This window comes from Schistocerca americana, chromosome 3 (genome assembly GCF_021461395.2).
Source record: "Schistocerca americana isolate TAMUIC-IGC-003095 chromosome 3, iqSchAmer2.1, whole genome shotgun sequence".
Classification (NCBI taxonomy): Eukaryota; Metazoa; Arthropoda; class Insecta; order Orthoptera; family Acrididae; genus Schistocerca; species Schistocerca americana.
In genome coordinates, this window is record NC_060121.1 from 417,397,909 (window position 1) to 417,420,322 (window position 22,414).

The window sequence follows — 22,414 nt, forward strand, 5'->3', positions numbered from 1 at the left end:
CTCCCTTTCCTGTTCCAGTCGCATATGGTTCGCGGGAAGAATGACTGCCGAAAAGCCTCCGTGCACGCTCGAATCTCTCTAATGTTACATTCGTGATCTCCTCGGGAGGTATAAGTAGGGGGAAGCAATATATTCGATACCTCATCCAGAAACGCACTCTCTCGAAACCTGGACAGCAAGCTACACCGCGATGCAGAGCGCCTCTCTTGCAGAGTCTGCCACTTGAGTTTGCTAAACATCTCCGTAACGCTATCACGCTTACCAAATAAACCTGTGACGAAACGCGCCGCTCTCCTTTGCATCTTCTCTATCTCCTCTGTCAACCCGACCTGGTACGGATCCCACACTGATGAGCAATACTCAAGTATAGGTCGAACGAGTCTTTTGTAAGCCACCTCCTTTGTTGATGTACTACACTTTCTAACGACTCTCCCAATGAATCTCAACCTGGCACCCGCCTTACCAACAATTAATTTTATATGATCATGCCACTTCAAATCGTTCCGCACGCCAACTCCCAGATATTTTACAGAAGTAACTGCTACCAGTGTTTGTTCCGCTATCATATAATCATACAATAAAGGATCCTTCTTTCTATGTATGATATGAGGCAAGGACACGAAATTCTCTTTCGCTCATTGTAATAATCTGGACTTGTTTCTCTTAAAATAACGTTCTGCGTCCTTGGTTGATTAATAAGATACTGTTTCATCTATCGTGCGAGACCACGGCATATCTGATACTTTAATCCGTATAAAATATGTTGCTTTGTTTCTCCCGTAATAACACAGAAAGGAATTAAGGAGTAAAACGCCTGGGATGTGGGCGTTAAGCAGTAATTTCTGGAGGTAGGGCCCCCCCCCCCCCCCCCCCCCCCCCGATGCGAGCCCCTTGAATTATTCCCCTACAGTCGCGAGAGGCTGCTCTCCAGCTGACTCGTCACTTTGTGACGGCTCCAGCCGGGAATCAAGGCTGAATAAGCTACACGGGAGTTATGAAAATCTGAACTAATGTAATATCCAGCAATTACAGCTGCTATCTGCTAGCTGCTGCGTTGATGAATGGACACCACAAGGACATAAAGAAATCCAGTCATAGCCGATTGTTTGAGAATTGTTGCAGCTATTCCAGTTTATTTATTGTCGATCTCATTCTTTGCTGTCCTATAAATTAATTAGGAAGCGTTCCGTACCGTGTCCCATAAGAGGGATTGTCAATTAAATGAATGTGAATACTGATTTTACCGTATCAGAACTAGAACACGTGGGGACCTCATGAGAGAAACGATCTTCATGAATTATGTTTCCAGTGCTTTTACAATAGAGGGCCTGTCCAATATTAAAAGAGTACAGTAACGTCAATAACACACAATTTCATAAACAATAATAGTAATAAAACAAAATAGACTCATCTGTCTTGAGCCACGTTAGCAAGTTCAAAGAGTTCCTCACAATGAAAGAATGGAAGAGATGATATTTGACTTAAGACCATGCACAACGTCCATCAACATTATAGGGCCGTCGTAAGTATTTCTAGAAACAACTAGGTTTCTCAAGTGTGCAGTTGTACCTGAACTTGTTTACTTTAAGTCATTTGTTTGATGTATTCTATAACTTCATGTTTTGTTTCGTTGTACTGATACTTCTAACATATTTTTTTTTAAACTTTGCCAACGGTTTTTATTTAAAAAAGTGATTACTGCTCTTAGCATATAAAAGACAAACAGAAAATTGTTTATCCCATGAACTAGAATAAAATAGCGAATTTTTGCTCCATCAACCTGAACTAGTTTCATTAATTTAAACTATTATGGCAAGCACCTAATTCATTAGAGAACCCAGTTTTACCAGGAAGTGTAAAGAAAGAAATAAAATTTATGGCTATAATGGCTCTGAGCACTATGGGACTTAACTTCTAAGGTCATCAGTCCCCTAGAACTTAGGACTACGTAAACCTAACTAACCTAAGGACATCACACACATCCATGCCCGAGGCAGGATTCGAACCTGCGATCGTAGCGGTCCCGTGGTTCCAGACTGTAGCGCCTAGAACCGCTCGGCCACCCCGTTCGGCAATAAAATTTATAAATTTACACATAGACTCAGTGTATCTACCATACAGATATTCTTTGTCTTCCGTAAGTCGTCAATAATCCGCAAAAGTTTGTAATACTCCGATTTTCGTTGCTGTGTGCCAAGACGGAAGAAAATTAAGAACCAGTGAACATACATAATGAAAGTGTAATCTGAGGAAAATTCAGAGAAACAGGAGGAGAGGGATGGGGGAGGTGCTGAAGGGTAATGTTTCCATCGATTAACTCCAAGACGCATGCTTGTTGTTTTTTGCCCTATACTTCAAGCAAAGAAAGTTCACTTTTAGTATAAGCAGAAAATACATAGAACTTGGTTTATTCGTGTATTTTAATTTTTGTCGTATGTAATCGAAAAAATTCAGCATTCTGTAATTTTTTGATGCCCTTTGTCCTAGAAATTATATAAAAAGAACGAAACGTATCTAGTGAACTTATAAAGGAAACTAGTTTCCATTATTGCACATATCATTATGTTTAGTCATAACACTTTCCGATGATACAGTTTCTGTGACGCAGTCACTTTGTAAGTAAAATTTTGGCGCAGATTTTTAGTATTCGATTCGTTTGTGGTATTCGTAGAATTCCACCATGTTGTTCAGTATAGTGTTTTACACCTACTTCCTCAACTACATTAACCTCTTTGAAACAGTCTTCTGAATGCGTCACTGTTACATGCTGCCCACGTAGACGAGTCGTGCACTGACATTGCTTCTGTGAAGTACGCAGATAAAGGACGCTTCTTTAGAGAGACTCGTTACCAGAGATCTAACATGCTGTGCTACTCCATGGAACACTTCCACGGTAATTGTAGGAGCACTTAATTCCAAAATTTACAGTCTTCTTATACGGCTATAATCTGAATGGTCTCAACTCCCACTGTCCATAACCTATAAGGGTGTAAAGCAATAATTAAACAGTGATCAAGGCTAAGACCAAGTAATATTTCCTGAAATATCGTGTTTCACTTAACCATAAACAAAATCACTCTGACAGTAATTCACATCCTTTGTTACGTATTGTGAACGTAATAATCACTGACTTCCTCTGACACTACAAAAGTAAAAATGAAAACTCGTTAAAGAACAGAAAATGAAACTAATGACAACATCCTTGCGCCATATTCTGCACTACTAAAAAGTACGACTTCTGTACCTGTTGTAAGTGAAAACTGTTCAAAAACATATGCCATATACATTTCATTCTGATTCCATCGAGTTTAGTAAATATGATGAGGTCGCGAAACGCCGTATATTATACGTTATCGAATCTTTGTTGGAACGATGGATCACTTTGTCTCCTTGCGTGGAAGGGACTATGTGGGGCGTACATTTCTTAAATTAGAGACTGAATTTTAATAAAGGACTGCACCGAAGTCACCTCTGAGCACTTACTACACAATCCTCAATTATACTACACTCCTGGAAATGGAAAAAAGAACACATTGACACCGGTGTGTCAGACCCACCATACTTGCTCCGGACACTGCGAGAGGGCTGTACAAGCAATGATCACACGCACGGCACAGCGGACACACCAGGAACCGCGGTGTTGGCCGTCGAATGGCGCTAGCTGCGCAGCATTTGTGCACCGCCGCCGTCAGTGTCAGCCAGTTTGCCGTGGCATACGGAGCTCCATCGCAGTCTTTAACACTGGTAGCATGCCGCGACAGCGTGGACGTGAACCGTATGTGCAGTTGACGGACTTTGAGCGAGGGCGTATAGTGGGCATGCGGGAGGCCGGGTGGACGTACCGCCGAATTGCTCAACACGTGGGGCGTGAGGTCTCCACAGTACATCGATGTTGTCGCCAGTGGTCGGCGGAAGGTGCACGTGCCCGTCGACCTGGGACCGGACCGCAGCGACGCACGGATGCACGCCAAGACCGTAGGATCCTACGCAGTGCTGTAGGGGACCGCACCGCCACTTCCCAGCAAATTAGGGACACTGTTGCTCCTGGGGTATCGGCGAGGACCATTCGCAACCGTCTCCATGAAGCTGGGCTACGGTCCCGCACACCGTTAGGCCGTCTTCCGCTCACGCCCCAACATCATGCAGCCCGCCTCCAGTGGTGTCGCGACAGGCGTGAATGGAGGGACGAATGGAGACGTGTCGTCTTCAGCGATGAGAGTCGCTTCTGCCTTGGTGCCAATGATGGTCGTATGCGTGTTTGGCGTCGTGCAGGTGAGCGCCACAATCAGGACTGCATACGACCGAGGCACACAGGGCCAACACCCGGCATCATGGTGTGGGGAGCGATCTCCTACACTGGCCGTACACCACTGGTGATCGTCGAGGGGACACTGAATAGTGCACGGTACATCCAAACCGTCATCGAACCCATCGTTCTACCATTCCTACACCGGCAAGGGAACTTGCTGTTCCAACAGGACAATGCACGTCCGCATGTATCCCGTGCCACCCAACGTGCTCTAGAAGGTGTAAGTCAACTACCCTGGCCAGCAAGATCTCCGGATCTGTCCCCCATTGAGCATGTTTGGGACTGGATGAAGCGTCGTCTCACGCGGTCTGCACGTCCAGCACGAACGCTGGTCCAACTGAGGCGCCAGGTGGAAATGGCATGGCAAGCCGTTCCACAGGACTACATCCAGCATCTCTACGATCGTCTCCATGGGAGAATAGCAGCCTGCATTGCTGCGAAAGGTGGATATACACTGTACTAGTGCCGACATTGTGCATGCTCTGTTGCCTGTGTCTATGTGCCTGTGGTTCTGTCAGTGTGATCATGTGATGTATCTGACCCCAGGAATGTGTCAATAAAGTTTCCCCTTCCTGGGACAATGAATTCACGGTGTTCTTATTTCAATTTCCAGGAGTGTATAATGTTGGGCCGACATTATTACTAACTTCTGTGTAGGGTGCAAAAGTAGACCGTTGGTTAGCTGTAAAAGTAAAGCTGAGTCGTAACGAATAAGGTGTAACGTAGATCAAAGAAACCATTACGTAGTGCACTAGAGAAACAACGCGGAAAAATGTATCGCGTTTCACCACTAAACGTTAGTAGTATAATAATTCCAGAATTGTAGAAAAAATTACGACTCAGAGCTTTATTTATCCATGTCAAGCGTATTAAATGTAATTTTATAGTTTACTAATAGATGAAAAGGCATTTATTTGCACAGGACAAGTACCAGTTTCCCCACATGTGAATTTTTTCAGCTGTTTGAAGTCTCGTACGATCGATATTTCACTTTCCTTATCACAAACCTGAATTAATAAATGCTAGCGAAAGTACGTTAAACGGAAATATTTCGGTATTTTATGTAGTTTTATTACATTCTGTTCACAGTTATCAGCATCTTGAAACAATTACGTTCGCCCCTCCCCCACCATCCGATTTTTTTAAATTTTGTGTTTTATTAGCTGAATTCGGTCCCATTTGTACTTTTATGCACTGTTCTCGTAACGCTGCTTATTTCGAAAATCAGTATAGCTTCAAAATTATTTTTATTGGATATTATTACGCAAAATGTTTACGAAGCTCTCAGTAATTAGTGGCTCGTTTCTGGAAGCAGTCTCTTTGTCTCCCCGGACATAGGGAGTACTGTGACGTCACGGAGATTTAAAGTACATGCGACCACGTTGCCGAAGAGGGGGTGGGGGGGTACCATGACTGGGAGTTTTCTGTGCTCAGTTGTAACAATCTACATGTCTTTGTCTCTCTGCCATCTGCCAGCTTCAATATCTGTACATTGAACGTGCTCTGAACAAGCAGTTAGCCTGTATTGTATATAAAACAACACTCAGTTTGAAATCAAGTCTCATGAAATTTTATTAGACCTTTATTTTGACAATGTCCTAATTTAGAACACCCCTGACATTTCTTATATGAGAAACGTAAACATTCTGTTTCGGAAAACAGTCTACTTATTTTCTTGAATCGCCCCAAATGGCTGTATCTATCTTTTTCTCAGACGCCCTCCAATGACCGTAATGTGAAGGATGTGTTAAATAACATTACCCAACGACAACAGAAAGAGGATAACAGCCTTTTAACAAAGTTCTGTTTGATCAAATTGCTTGATATACTAATAAACATTTTCTTTCTTCCATCGATTAGGAAGCAAGAGGCTTCAGCAACCACTAACGGAGTAATTACCAATAAGCTCAGGACACTGCAACATCGGAAGCCACAGCGAGGCAGTGCAGTATGATGTCTGAACTCTAATCTGGCTAATAGGACTGCTATAAATGTGTAGTTTTAACAAACAGAATTGTTATTCGAAGGCGAGCTAGCTTACGTTTCGCTACTTGACGTTTCTAGTAGTTGCTGTAGACTGATGACACGGAAATCACCTAGAATCATTTACTGAGGTATCCTACACAAATTTCCAGACGTTTCTTGGGAATATCCGTAGCAATTATTTCACTCAGAGTTTTAAATTGTAATAGAGATGATAAGAAAAAAATCATCATGTTAAAGACCGGGAACTACGATCATTGCTTGTTTTTGATCACATGAGTAGCGAGAAAAATACATTAAAAATATGAGATATGTTTCCATCATTACACATTATGTAATCGACTGTTTTATCTAATGGTAGAACCCACCACATGTGTGCCAAGGTATATAAGTGGTTTTACAAAGATTTTTTAAATTAAGCTCAACTTAATGTTGCTAACGATATTATTAGGCAGAAGTAAACAGAGTGATAACTAATGAATAGAATCAGTATCAGCAATTTCTTGCGAGAAGACACTTTATTTATGTTTACGAATAGAGAGAAATTGTAGTCAAATGACATAAGAACTTTGATAAGTAACTATATGCATAAATGATTTCATAAAAATTCTCGGTGGATGTCTGCAATTGATTCCTGTTGAAGTTTGTTGGTTACAAAGTAGTAGTATAACGAAATAACTGTTGAGAAACCCAGAAAGACCCAGAGAAAGGGAAAAGTTGAATAAGAGGCTGGTTATCACTCCACAGTGTAAATAAATGAAGTACACTGGAAAAGTCCCATATTATTTGAATATATCGAGGGTAAATTACTAGAATTATCTACTTTGGGCAAATATTAGAACTTATTATTATTGAAAACTATTTAAGATGAATCGGTCACTGCAATCTCGTAATGAAGAATGATAATGCAAGACTGCATTTCACGGGAGACATGAAGTTTGTAACTCGGTTGTGAAAGAAAGAACTTCTAAAATGTTCTTTCATTCATTGCTCTTACACATGGAAACACACTCAAGTATCAGTATGTTCTCATTGTATTTAGCCGGTAAGGTAATTATTCATCACTTTTAAAAGTAGGCCCCACATCGATATAATTTCGTACGTAACAGTGGATGTTGCTTCCCTACAAAATGGTTGTAGATATTCTATAATGTTTTCGTGGTTCATCGTTTGTATGCATCTATCACTCAAAGAAATAAACGTGTCACTAACTGACTAGTTGTAACTATTTTTTGCTGTAATCATTTCGTAATTGTAATTGCGCTGTGTTAAATTAAACATAAAACAAATAAAAGCGACGATAGCAGAAAGTACAAATAAATCATTGTTTCGCACAGTCACAGTACACAAGCATATCCAGTATAGCCACAATTCACAATCAGCTGTTATCTGATATTTCAAATGTGAATACAAACAAAAGGCTATTTCTCCAAAAATATAATTATATACTTCTAAATATAATACAAACAGTAAAATTATATTTTACTTTCATCAAAGTACCCTCCCTTAGATTTAACGACTGCCTCACAAAGTCAGGTATGCTGTCAATACGTTTCGTAGCTATTGCGAGTCCACATGATTCCACACATCCTTAACGACGTTCCACATATGTTCCTTGCTTGTTTTGTGAATTTTCCGGATGCCCCTTCACTTTATCCCAGATCATTTCAGTAGGGCTACAGTAAGGGCTTTGAGACAGCCACGTCATATCTTTGAGTACCAACTATTTTTCCTTCGAAGGAATGTATTTCTTACAGAACGCCGACAGACGTTCTGGGGCATTATCCTTTTGTAATGTGATCCCTTTCCTTTCCCTATTAAGTGCAATCCACATGGTATCATAAGATACTGAAGTATGCGTTGGTAGTGCTTCTAGCCGAGCGGTCTAAGGCGCTGCAGTCATGGACTGTGCGGCTGGTCCTGGTGGAGGTTCGAGTCCTCCCCCGGGCATGGGTGTGTGTGTTCGTCCTTAGGATAATTTAGGTTAAGTAGTGTGTAAGCTTAGGGACTGATGACCTTAGCAGTTAAGTCCCATAAGATTTCACACACATTTGAACATTTTTTTTTTTTGTGCTTCTATTTTTATAATGTCACCAACTCCATCTCCTGCAAAAACTCCCAGACCAAAATAGAATTCCACCGTGTTTAAAGCTGTAGGAAGAATGCACGGCTGGGCCATCCTTTCTCCTTCAGATCGACAAACAAATATCCTCCTTCTAGTACCAAAAATCTCAATCCATCTGTGAACAATACTTTATTCTAGTCTTCGTTCCACTTATTATATGTTTTCTAGTCCACTCGAGTGCCTTCTTTTTATATAGGGGCTTCACAAGGGATTTCCTCACTGCCACACATCGTTTTACGCCGGAATCAGTCAACTTCCCTTTACTTTTGCAACAAATACGTTTTTCTTGCTCGTTCTTATCAATTCTGTGCGAATTTGTGCAGCTGTTTTAAACATATTTCTAATAATAATAATTCTGATGACTTTATCATCACTTTTAGTTGTCTAACAAGATCGTCCTAGTTGTGGTAGTTCCTTATTACTATTCTTCTGGCGGTGAACGGTGTACTGCACTCCCCCTCCAGACATGCCACATTGTTTCGCAATTCGGGGCGTAGATAAATCTCCTTGTCTGATTCCTGTAATTGCAGCACGTTTGCCTATCGATATTTCCACGATTGAAGCCATAATAGCCGGCGGGGTCAGGGATTTTCTCTGCCTCGTGATGACTCGGTGTTGTGTGCTGTCCTTAGGTTAGTTAGGTTTAAGTAGTTCTAAGTTCTAGGGGACTGATGACCATTGATGTTAAGTCCCATAGTGCTCAGAGCCATTTGAACCATTTGAATTTTTGAATCCATAATAACGATGAGCACACTGTTAACTGTCACTAAGACCTGAAGTGAAGTAAACATACAGTACGTGTCGTACCACTGCTTGAAGTACACTGCGGACACCCCTCCACTATAGAGAACAACATGGCGGTATAGAATGGATACACCAGTTCAGATCCTTTGCAAAATCAACCGCAGCCATGGTATTATATGGTATCTAAAACGGGTGGGATGTCAGTTATTAGGTTTTTTGAAATTAATGATGGGTAATATAAATCTACTTTAGTTTCAGTGGCGTTCATGGTACGATCTAGTTTCGTATATCTTGGTTCTGGTATATCTTATCAATACAACAAGGATGCGAACAACATGAAACATACAATATGAGCCAATACACCAACACGCTTCACAGGCAAGGCGAGAAGAGAGACGTAAATGAAAGTCCACCAGATAACGACAGTTCCCACATGTACGAGGGTTGGAACTTTAATAGTGACAACTATTTATTTACAGCTCGTACAAAATAGATAAGTGTTTCAAAGTTTTACTGGCCTTCAAAGTAGTCACCAGAATTGTGTATAACCCGTTGCCAGCGATGTGGAAGGCGTAGGATACTCTTAGCAGTTCCAGTTGTGTTGACAGTTCGAGCGGCGCCGTCTATTGCCCGACTAATTTGTAGCAGGTGAAGCGAATGCCGTGAAGTGTTTCCTTCAGTTTAGAAATCGAGTTGAACTCACGAGGGCTTAAGTCAGGAGAGCGCTGTAAGTGGTATAGCACTTAGTAGCCTCATCAGTCAAACAAATCAGTAACAGCTTGCATTGTTCGTGCTTGAGCATTGTCCTGCAAAATGATGGTCAGGTCCTGCAGAAAGTGTCTTCACTTCTGTCTCTCAGCTGGTCGTAGGATGTGTTCCAAAAATGAACCTCCGTACTGCGAGCGGTGGACATTTAGAAAAGACTGTGATATGACTGCAAAGACTGCTTGCAGAGGACGAGTTTAATTAAGCATGCTGATACTGTACGACCTGCGCAGCGTACAGCGCCATCTATTTCCAAAAGTCTCTGTAACTTGTGTATAAAATTCTTACAGCTTTAATAATAAACAGGCCTTTTTTGCATTCGTCTATCGCTCTTAGTTTTCGAGATATTTAATTTTAAGATCAGGGACTCCTTTGCTAGATACCCTGTATTTTACACATGTTTCGTAAGTAGTTCTACAAATTGTCAGGTGCATCCTCTGTTCTGCCAAAATCCATGATGATGTATCTTGGTATTGTATACTGAGAATACTATCACTAGGCAATATTCTAGGCAGGTTTTTCGTTTGAGGTAGTCTAAAGAGCTACGCGAATGGAAGTTGAATGACTGGTAAAGATTCATTGGGAGTGATGAATCATGCTATACCCTGTGACAATACGATGGAAGGGTTTGGGTTTGGTGAGTACCTGGCGGACGTCACCTGCCATGCGTAGTCCAACAGTAAACTGCAAAGGACGTGGTGTTAGCGTATGGAATGTTTTCCGTAGCTAGAGTGCGGTTCTCTTATTGCGCTCAAGAAAGCGCTAAATGCGGAATGATATGGACACATTTTATAGTACTGCATACTGCGTACAATATAGGAACAGTTCGGGGGCGATGATTGTATCAGCATCCTATCATAAAGCAGTATCTGTGAGGCACTGGTTTACGGACAATAACATTCCTGAAAAGGATTGGTCTGCCCAGACTCAAGACCTGAAACCAATTGAGAACCTTTCGGATGAGTTACAACGCCGACTTGTCTCCAGAACCCAATGCCCAACGTCAATACGTTCTCTGTTTCCGGCTCTTGAGGAAGAATGGGTTGCCATTCCTCCACATACATCCAGACAGCTTATTCAAACTACCTCTGGCAGAATTCAAGGGGTAATAAAGTCGAAGTGTGGACAGACCCCATATTAACGTCCAGTAACAGGCGTCTCGATATTTTATGGTGAGACACGGTATGTCCACATTACGGCAGGTATAACAGAGATATGTGAGTGCTGATTAGTCTCATTGTCGGTTTATGGACGTCGTTTGTTAGGGCCTCGGCAGGTGCGTGCGCTGCGGCTGTATCTGCCGGCACTTCCTCGGGCTAGGAGAGCGCCTCCCCAGACCATTTCGCCAGCCTCCCTGCTTTTTTAATGTATTCAGCAGTTTCCATCACCCAAGTTGCGAACGTGGGGCCCGCAGGCGGGGGAGGCGGGGGGAGGAATGTTTGCCCCAGGCGCCGAGCACAAACAGGCGCGCACGCGAGCCCGCCGCCGCCACGGCCGCCAGAATGGAGTTATCGGAGGCGAGGCAATCCCGCCGCCGCAGACGTGCGTGGGGCGGCCAGCCACTCCCGTGCTCGAGATATCGAACTCGCGATCGATTCCCTCCGTGCGTAGCGCGCCCGCCGGCTCACAGACCGGGGCGGGGAATTGCGCCGAATGGCAATAAGCAGTGGGGGGGCCGACGGGCGGGAGCTGCGCTCGGGAAATTAGGGATCAAGGAATAAAATAGCAAGGGGGCGGCGCGGAGGGTGGAAAGACAGGCACGTCACCCCCACGGGGCGGCGGTGGGGCACAGAAAAGAACGCAGAAATAATGTCCGCCATCTTTGTGACGGGCCGGCGTAAGGGAAGCGGCCCGCGGGGGTGGGTGGGTGGGCACGTGAGCACGCGACGCATGTGCTCGGGTGGTGGTAGGGGGGTGAAGCGGAGCGCCCCTACCCCAAAAACAACAAGACGACCGCGAGCTGAGGGTCGCACGATCCTGTGGGACTCAGTAGGAAAACCCAGCTGCCGTGTACCTCGTAAATGTTGTCCCTCATTACACATAAGAAGGAAATGTGGGACTACCGGTATCTACACGTACATACACACAAATTATATACAATGTCTGCCCAAAAAGTGAAGCGACTATATGCAGAGAAGGAAACTGAATAAAACTTCAAGGACCGAGAAGGTATGAAAGGTTATTTCAGCGATTACAAACTCACACCAAATTTACAAAGTATTTGGTAATGTGAGTATGACATTCCACCCCATCTAGCCTGGATGCATGCACTAATTCGATTAGGAAGTGTGTCATAAAGCCGCTGTATCCTTTCCAGAGGCATGCTGGTCGACAGCTGTTGCAACTAGTACGTGATACCCTGAGTGCTGGCACTGTGCGGACTTGATGTACGAGATGCTGCCACATTCAGGCAGGGACGGATCTAGGAATATCGCTCGTACTTCATACACTTGCCACGTGTGGATGAGCATTGCGCTCTTCAAAAATTACACCATGTTACTGTTGCAAGGGGGGTAACACCTACATCTACATTTATACTCCGCAAGCCACCCAACGTTGTGTGGCGGAGGGCACTTTACGTGCCACTGTCATTACCTCCCTTTCCTGTTCCAGTCGCGTATGGTTAGCGGGAAGACCGACTGCCGGAAAGCCTCCGTGCGCGCTCAAATCTCTCTAATTTTACATTCGTGATCTCCTCGGGAGGTATAAGTAGGGGGAAGCAATATATACGATATCTCACCCAGAAACACACCCTCTCGAAACCTGGACAGCAAGTTACACCGCGATGCAGAGTGCAGAGTCTGTCACTTGAGTTTGCTAAACATCGCCGTGACGCTATCACGCTTACCAAGTAACCCTGTGACAAAACGCGCCGCTCTTCTTTGGATCTTCTCTATCTCCTCTGACAACCCGACCTGGTACGGATCCCACACTGATGAGCAATACTCAAGTATAGGTCGAACGAGTGTTTTGTAAGCCACCTCCTTTGTTGATGGACTACATTTTCTAAGGAGTCTCCCAATGAATCTCAACCTGGCACCCGCCTTACCAACAATTAATTTTATATGATCATTCCACTTCAGATCGTTCCGTACACATACTCCCAGATATTTTACAGAAGTAACTGCTACCAGTGTTTGTTCCGCTATCATATAATCATACAATAAAGGATCCTTCTTTCTATATATTCGCAATACATTACATTTGTCTATGTTAAGGGTCAGTTGCCACTCCCTGCACCAAATGCCTATCCGCTGCAGATCTTCCTGCATTTCGCTGCAATTTTCTAATGCTGCATCTTCTCTGTATACTACAACATCATCTGCGGAAAGCCGCATGGAACTTCCGACACTATCTACTAGGTCATTTATATATATTGTGAAAAGAAATGGTCCCATAACACTCCCCTGTGGCACACCAGATGTTACTTTAAAGTCTGTAGACGTCTCTCCATTGAGAACAACATGCTGTGTTCTGTTTGCTAAAAACTCTTCAATTCAGCCACACAGCTGGTCTGATATTCCGTAGGCACTTGCTTTGTTTATCAGGAGACAGTGCGCAACTGTATCGAACGCCTTTCGGAACTCAAGAAAAATGGCATCTACCTGGGAGCCTGTATGTAATATTTTCTGGGTCTCATGAACAAACAAAGCGAGTTGGGTCTCACACGATCGCTGTTTCCGGAATCCTTGTTGATTCCTACAGAGTAGATTCTGGGTTTCCAGGAATGACATTATACGCGGTTCTAAAATTCCACAACAGATCGATGTCAGAGACATAGGCCTATAGTTTTGCGCATCTGCTCGACGACCCTTCTTGAAAACTGGGACAACCTCTGCTCTTTTCCAATTATTTGGAACCTTCAGTTTCTCTAGAGACTTGCGATACACGGCTGTTAGAAGGGGGGCAAGTTCTTTCGCGTACTCTGCGTAGAATCGAATTGGTATCCCGTCAGGTCCAGTGGACCTTCCTCTGTTGATTGACTTCAGTTGCATGATGCAGGAAGTCCGTGACCTACTGATGTGCTTTCAAGTCACTACTAGCCGTGACCTGAAACCATACCCGATGGCTCTCCACATCATGAGACCAAGAATAACATAGCTGTGTCTCTCCGAAACATTGGAAGGATGGGTCCTCTCCCCAGGTTGCGACCATACTCGCCGACGATGGTTATCCTGATTAGTGCAGAACGGCGATTCATCAGTGAACCTACCGTGACGCTATTCATCAACAGTTCATGCTTCTCAATCACGGCGGCACTCCATATACAACCGTTTGTGTTGTGCTGACAGCAGCCTACGCATGGGACTGAAATTCCCTATTCCGGATTATGTTAGTATCCAACCAAAGGGACGGGAAGACACAGAATGTTACTTGTGAAGTGAGTACGACGTGCTGGTGGTGGTCAGACGTCTTCGACCGGTGCCTTAATGGCCACAATCACATCCGAATGTTTCACAAATTTGGAAATTGCATGATCGACCACCCGGCCAAATGGAGACTCGCAATCATCACCTCTGGTGATGATGTTGTTTCACACTAGCACGCGGTCCCTCCACGCCCTTCATAGTGATCAGTCAACATATCAAGCTGTTCAAGGCGGTAGCGAGGAAAATTATACTGTATAGCTGCAGTGTTTGGAGTCATCAAGTAGTCACGACAACAGACATTGAACGAATTCAGAGATTCGCTGCTAGGGTCGTAACAGTTCGGTATAGCCCGTACAAATTGTAACTGGAAAAGGCATCCTTGCAACAAAGACGAGTTCGCTCTCGCGAAAGCCTAGTGAATAAATTTAGAGAACCTATATATGAAGAAAAACTATGCGACCACTATGCTGTCACCATCGCGTAAGGATTATGAGAATAAGCCAACGAACATCTGGACATATACAAGGACAAACAAACATTTTCCCTTTGTTCAGTACTAGAGCTGGACAACACAGAAAATCACGACCTGTGGTAAAGAATACCCTCTGCCATGCACCGCACATTGGCTTGCGGCAAAATGCTTAAATAACGAACTAACAATACTGTGGTGTCACCGCCAGACACCACACTTGCTAGGTGGTAGCCTTTAAATCGGCCGCGGTCCGTTAGTATACGTCGGAGCCGCGTGTCGCCACTGTCAGTGATTGCAGACCGAGCGCCGCCACACGGCAGGTCTAGAGAGACTTCCTAGGACTCGCCCCAGTTGTACAACCGACTTTGCTAGCGATGGTTCCCTGACAAAATACGCTCTCATTTGCCGAGACGATAGTTAGCATAGCCTTCAGCTACGTCATTTGCTACGAACTAGCAAGGCGCCATCATCAGTTGCTACTGATATTGTAAAGAATGTATAGACAAGAGCGACGTTCAACATTAATGGATTAAAGTTAAGTATTACCACCACCTGCGTCCGTTTTTCTGGGTTCTGATTTCCTTGTCCTGTTCCAGACCTCACACCAGCCTGCGTGAGCTTAAACGCGTGCCTTTCGGCTTCCTCTATTCATACGGGTTGGCTCTCCTGCCAGCCCACAACAAATACCTCCCTGCGAGAGAGGAGGATTCCGTATAAAGCATTTTACGTGAAAGTTTCTCTGCGCAGAGATTCTTAATTCAAATTATATGAATGCGTGTTACATTCGGACATGTCCAAAAGGACAGGTACCACGCATTCCTACAATTTGATTGGCCTAGCTGGGTAATGGATCCACCTTCTTCAATGCGGATGCACAGATGCGTCCGACATCCTTTGGGAATCTCAGTGAGCAAATACGGAGGCGGAACCGCGCGACCGCTGCGGTCGCAGGTTCGAATCCAGCCTCGGGCATGGATGTGTGCGATGTCTTTAGGTTATTTAGGTTTACGTAGTTCTAAGTTCAAGGGGACTGATGACCTCAGATGTTAAGTCCCATAGTGCTCAGAGCCATTTTGAATATAGGGGAAATTGACAGGCACTGCGGATAAGTGGCGCTAGATGGGGATGTGGATCGGCCGTGAGTCCGCATAGTTGCGATAACGCTGCGTCCCGGACGGCGCAGTGGTAAACGCACGTGCCTAGCAAGAAGGAGATTCCGCGTTCCAATCACGGCCCGGTACCCATTTTCACTCGTGACCGCTGATTCCGCGTAATGTCCCACTGCAGCTGACAGCAGTGATCACTCCCCTCCCTTTCCTTTCCTTTCTTCCTCTCTCCACCTCCAGTTCACATATAATTCTTAATTCAAGTCTTAACTGATAATCATCCTTCCACTCGATAAAACTTACCGTTAAAATCGATAGTGTGGGTACGATGTACACTCTGCTTTCCACTGTACCGTGGCTTCCAGAGTACATAAATGTAGGTGTAGCTGTAGTAGATACACATCGGAAGAATTTGTACGGTGTATGGCATTTGAGCTTTCATCGTTAAACCATTTGTGTACGGAGCCAGAAGAAAATAACAGTTTGCTTCGAAAAATCAAAGGGCGTGAAAGGAAAGCAGTAGTTGGAAGGGAGCAAGAAAAGAATAGTAAATTATCTCGGTGTTATTCAATGTGTAAATTGAGCAAGAAGTAAAGGAAACAAAGGAGAAGTTCGGAAAGTGTATTAGAGTTCAAGGAGAAAAAAGTAAAACTTTGATGGTTGCGATATCATCGTAATTCCATCAAAGATGGCAAAGAACTTGAAAAATCACATGAACGAAAGGGACAGTGTGCTGAAAAGAGGTAGTATTAGAAATATAAACAAAAGTAAAAGAAGGGTGATAGAATGTAGTCGAATTAAATCATGTGATGCTGTGGGAATGAGAGTTTTAACAGTGGAATTTTTCATGAAGGACTGTCGTTGGCGAAGTCTTGGAATAATTATTGAAGTTGCGATGTGTAAGCGCCTTTAGCAGAGAAAGCACTGTGTGAAAGTAGGAGGTCAGGAAACGGGTGTTTAGCAACGCGAGCTATTCTCGGCGAGGATTCTCATCTCTGTTCCTCCTATACAAGGCTAACGGCAAAGGGAAGGCTATAAGAGCGAACGTCGATTGTTCGCTTCCGTCGGAAACTGACTCGATGGTGCAGTATACCAATAGGTTTTATGGGACTTCAGAGCAAACGATCCTGACTTCAGAACATGTAGGAGACTTCCAGTCCACTGTTTTACTCATAAAGTATAGATAAAAACTAATAATAAATGTACACAAAATAAGTAACAAAAAAATTTCTAATAGAGATGCACCAATACAACTGTATTACCCAAAGCTGCTTGTTTGTTTCAGGTAACACCTGTCACCCTGCTGCCTCAACCCACACAGTTTTTTGTCGGTTGGAAGTTAAACAGCGCACCGATGGAAAAGAAAGCTGCAATATAATCTCGTACCCTGAATCATCACAGCTACACAATATCCACACAGGCAATATAAATAACTGGAGTGTTTTTGCTGTACTGGTTAAATGAGCGGTTGAAAAAAGGAAAGATGTCGTAATACACCGTCCCTTCGTTCTTTCTTTCTTTTCTTTTTTTACCTGTGGATCTTACAGCCATTGCCTGGCTTTTTACGATTTATTACGATTTTACACGGCATTGTTACATTTATTTAAAACTTGTTATATGAAGAGTGAAAATGGAAAATGTTCTGAGTTCTCACATTTGTCAGGAAAATAAAAAACAGTATTTCCCAATTTATACATAACTGATTTCCATCCAAAAATCGAGAATGTATTCTGATAGCACAGAATAGTCTACTTACCGCACCACCGCAAAAAATTGTGAGACAAACTGTAAAATAAATACTTTATTAAGAACATTCTACGCGTGCCAACAGGAAACTGCCTTTTCTAATTACCAAGAAGAAAGTTTTTACAAGTTGACATTTTGGAGACAGTGGCTGTGTACGAAACACACGTTGATCCTTACAAAGAAAAAAACAGCAACCAGTCACTGTTAACAGTGCTGTTTACAAACTGACTTTTCGCTTCTGTCTCGGGTACTTCGGCCGACGTTCGTCTGATGATTTTTCTGACGTTTCGCGAGCACGAGTGACTGTAATTGTCAAAGTTTAGCCCTCCACTGCTGGTGGTGGACTGTTTAATCACACAAATTTCGCCGTCACCGGTTTCGAACCGACAGATTCGTCTTCAGACGACTGTTCACGTTTATATTTGTTGTTTTTTACATTACTTGTTAGCTGTTTTTTTTTTCAACAACTAACGTAAACAACATAACAAATGTTACATATATGGCCGGCAGGAGTGGCCGTATGGTTCTGGGCGCTACAGTCTGGAACCGAGCGACCGCTACGGTTGCAGGTTCGAATCCTGCCTCGGGCATTGATGTGTGTGATGTCTTTAGGTTGCATAGTGCTCAGAGTCATTTGCGCCATTTTGTCACATGTATGAACCCGTTGGTTCGAAAGCAGTAATGGCGCTATTAGTGTAAATAAAGTTGCTGCCTCCTATTTTCTTCTTTGCAAGAATCAACGTGTATTAAAGCTCACGCCGTCTACCAACGCATGTGTGAAAGACTTTCTCCATGGTTTGACACCTGGACCAAGTCTAGGGACATTCAACAGAGTACCGAAAACACAATAGCACGTAAAATGCGTTTTATACGAAAATGGCGCTTCGGACCTTTTCCATTTTCACTTTTCATGCCTTTATGATGAAAGAAGTTTGTCAAATTAGTGAGAAATGTTTTATTTCATCTGGTTAATTATTGCAATAATTCCGTTAGTTGGTTTACATACAGCCGGCATGCTAAGAGAATGTGATTCTGTATCTCTTATTATAACTCTACAAACGTAACAGAAATTAATGTTTCACACTTCTATTCGATGGTTATGACTGAAGAATGATTAATGATTGAATCTCACGCGAATTAAGGAACATACTATTTTTATTCGCTTAACTGTAAAGAATCGGGGCTTCCAAGGAATGTTCGGTGGCTGTTGTTGGTAATATTTCGCTGAGCTCTACTGCGATCTATAGGGGTTTCGTGATCGATGGAACACGTATGTCCCACTAAAGTAATACGCAGTTTTGAGCGTTCGGACCTCTACATATCATATCCGTCTACTTTTGCGATATAGCGCGGTGCTTTCGGAACTTAGAGAAAAATACTACGGACCACGGGATGGATACGTAGAAAGCTGTGAGCGATCAAACGAAGCGGCGTGTGTTTAGAGGCACAGTGCGTCTGTTTCGCGCAAATCACATCAAATCACCTTCTTCTCCATTCAAAGAATATCTAAAGTACCTATCTGTATTTTTTATATTTCAGAGACATTGTTTCCAAACATTACAGCACATCTGAGTAATTCGGCTGATTTGTACATAACTTGTATGTTGTGGGACGTATATGCCCCAGAAAACTTCATAAAATGTGGAAAACATTGGTGTGTGGTATGTCAAAGCCATCTTCAAATGTTATGTTGTCAACTTGTCTTCGATATTTCTTGTTTTCCATTGTCATCCGAATAAATGTGTCTTTGTAATGATTTGTTATATTTTTCCCATAACTGCCATCTTAATAAAACATTTCAAAATAAAAAAATTCTCTGAAAATTCTAGGTTCACATGAAAACGTGGATCTAGTTATGCGAACATCCGACAAAACTTTTTGGAAATAATTGTACAGGTCGCACGGTCAGTGTAACACTTATTACGTATTTCTCATTTTTGTATTTTCTTGTAATGTTCTAATACAGTTCATTGTGGCCTGCATGCAGCGCTTCATCAGAGGTTGTTTGTTGCCGTGAACCTAGTTCCACCTGTCTAGGACGTTTCTTTCCTAACTTCTTTGTGGACTTTACTTCCGTAATGATTAAGTTACATTTCCAGACTCACCCCAAGTCTCTGCCATAACTAGATGGCGTCTTGCAGACCAACCTGGACCCGCACAACTGTAACCGTATAAGTATAAATTCCACTTTCTCCATAAAGCCTACATGATATGATCTAACGCCCCAAAAAATGCCCACTCTTTGACTAACCAAACCAGGCTAATTCTGCACCTGAACATACCAGATTCATCGCATTTTGTCGCACAGTATCGAAACAGGCGGCAAACTGGGTTTTCTCTGACGCAATTCATCAACAGATAAATGTTGCCTTGAATATTGTATTATGAAATGGCTTGACACGTGCTCTGAATACGTACTAGCACGAGGAAATATGTATGAGAAATTGTTTACACGAAAAGACGAGACCATATTGGGTAGGCAGCGGGCAGCTGGGTTTAAGAGATAAGGTACCACACCATGAATAAGCTCAATTCTTAAACAGGATATCTGCACGATTAATTTTACTAGCCGAGTAATCTACAGAAATGGCAAATTTTATCAATATGGAATTTCCTGAGAAACAAATCATAAGATTTAATAAACTCAGTTCATTTGTTATAGGATATTAGTTAAATTCATTAAATAACTTTTACTTCAGATCATTACAGATATATACTTCTCAAATAATTAAAAGCACAGGCATTGACATAAAAAGCCCACTGGAGCATTGGAATAGTAATAAAATTAGTCAGGAAAACAAATGGTGGTGAAGTATAACACTCGGAGAGAGAGCATTTAAATCGTTAAAACAACAATTTAAATAAGTAGAAATATTTTGCTATAAAAAGATAAGCTCTGATAACGTATAAAAGCAGAATATAAAAAAGGTCCTTCTTATTAAATGCTGCTCAAACTATGTTCTGCTTTGGCACTCCCTAAATTATCACAATAACAAGAAAAATCAATAGTTATAAAAGACCAGATTGGAAGGAAAGAAAAAGAAAATTAAACATTACACACGGTACTCAACAGTTAGCAGCTGATCCAGACAAGATCTGGCTACCATCAATTACACAAACGATAAAACAATAAACACACAAGGAAGGTAAATGTTCAGTGCCAATTTACGGGTGAGATCCGAAGTGATGATAGCAACAAGTTCTCACAGAATAATTTTCTGCCGTGACCGTCCTGGACTAACGGATTCATAGTCTGCGATGTCGTGCACAAAACTTAATCCACTCAGTCTAGTTTCCTTCTCAAGGCGCTGCACCAAAGTAACAGTCGGGCCTGGACAGAAGGAACGTACCGGAATCAGACACGTGCCAAGAAGAATTTACTCATTCGGCCACAACAAAGAATAATGTGGCAATGTACAACGTATAGCCTATCACCAATGGTAGTGTTACAACTAGAGTTGCGCTCTACCGAAACTATGGTTCAGCAGTTTTGGTACACAACATAAATGACGTAATACATGGGTGGATTACCGGTACTATTGGTAGAATTGGTAGGGAAAGAAACATAAATGATCGTTTAAGAGAGAAAATGGGAACTGGCGACTTCTCTTTGCCTTTTGTTTTATTTATTTCTTCATTTATTTTGCACGCAATTAGAACCGCACATCATTCAGTGTTAGTCCATTGTATTTTTATATCCTTAAGAACATAAACTGCATTTTATAAATAATAAAAATTAGTTCATCGCATAACTTTTCGCTTTTATGTTACACAGCAATTACTTTTGATGGAAGTACGGTTCACATACACAAACATTGTGTTGTTGTTGTTGTGGTCTTCAGTCCTGAGACTGGTTTGATGCAGCTCTCCATGCTAATCTATCCTGTGCAAGCTCCTTCATCTTCCAGTACCTACTGCAACCTACATCCTTCTGAATCTGCTTAGTGCATTCATCTCTTGGTCTCCCTCTACGATTTTTACCCTCCACGCTGCCCTCCAATGCTAAATTTATGATCCCTTGATGTCTCAGAACATGTCCTACCAACCGATCCCTTCTTCTAGTCAAGTTGTGCCACAAACTTCTCTTCTCCCCAATCCTATTCAATACCTCCTCATTAGTTATGTGGTCTACCCACCTAATCTTCAACATTCTTCTGTAGCACCACATTTCGAAAGCTTCTATTCTCTTCTTGTCCAAACTATTTATTGTCCATGTTTCACTTCCATACATGGCTACACTCCATACAAATACTTTCAGAAACGACTTCTTGACACTTAAATCTATACTCGATGTTAACAAATTTCTCTTCTTCAGAAACGCTTTCCTTGCCATTGCCAGTCTACAGTTTATATCCTCTCTACTTCGACCATCATCAGTTATTTTGCTCCCCAAATAGCAAAACTCCTTTACTACTTTAAGTGTCTCATTTCCTAATCTAATTCCCTCAGCATCACCCGACTTAATTCGACTACATTTCATTATCCTCATTTTGCTTTTGTTGATGTTCATCTTATACCCTCCTTTCAAGACACGGTCCATTCCGTTCAACTGCTCTTCCAAGTCCTTTGCTGTCTCTGACAGAATTGCAATGTCATCGGCAAACCTCAAAGTTTTTATTTCTTCTCCATGGATTTTAATACCTACTCCAAATTTTTCTTTTGTTTCCATTACTGCTTGCTCAATATACAGATTGAATAACATCGGGGAGAGGCTACAACCCTGTCTCACTCCCTTCCCAACCACTGCTTCCCTTTCATGCCCCTCGACTCTTATAACTGCCATCTGGTTTCTGT

At 42.6% G+C, this 22,414-nt stretch overlaps 2 protein-coding genes across 2 annotated transcripts in view; one reads left to right on the top strand and one right to left on the bottom strand.

The window, feature by feature from the left end:
- The window catches only part of LOC124606127, an 83,593-nt gene extending 64,197 nt beyond the window's left edge, over positions 1–19,396 (top strand). Inside the window, exon 3 of the mRNA XM_047138092.1 lies at positions 17,160–19,396. Within this exon, the coding sequence (XP_046994048.1) occupies positions 17,160–17,252 (93 nt within the window). The 3' untranslated portion in view covers positions 17,253–19,396. The remainder of the gene's footprint in view (positions 1–17,159) is intronic.
- The window catches only part of LOC124607286 (UPF0489 protein C5orf22 homolog), a 485,448-nt gene that overhangs the window by 188,614 nt on the left and 274,420 nt on the right, over positions 1–22,414 (bottom strand). The gene's annotated exons all lie outside the window — the stretch shown is intronic.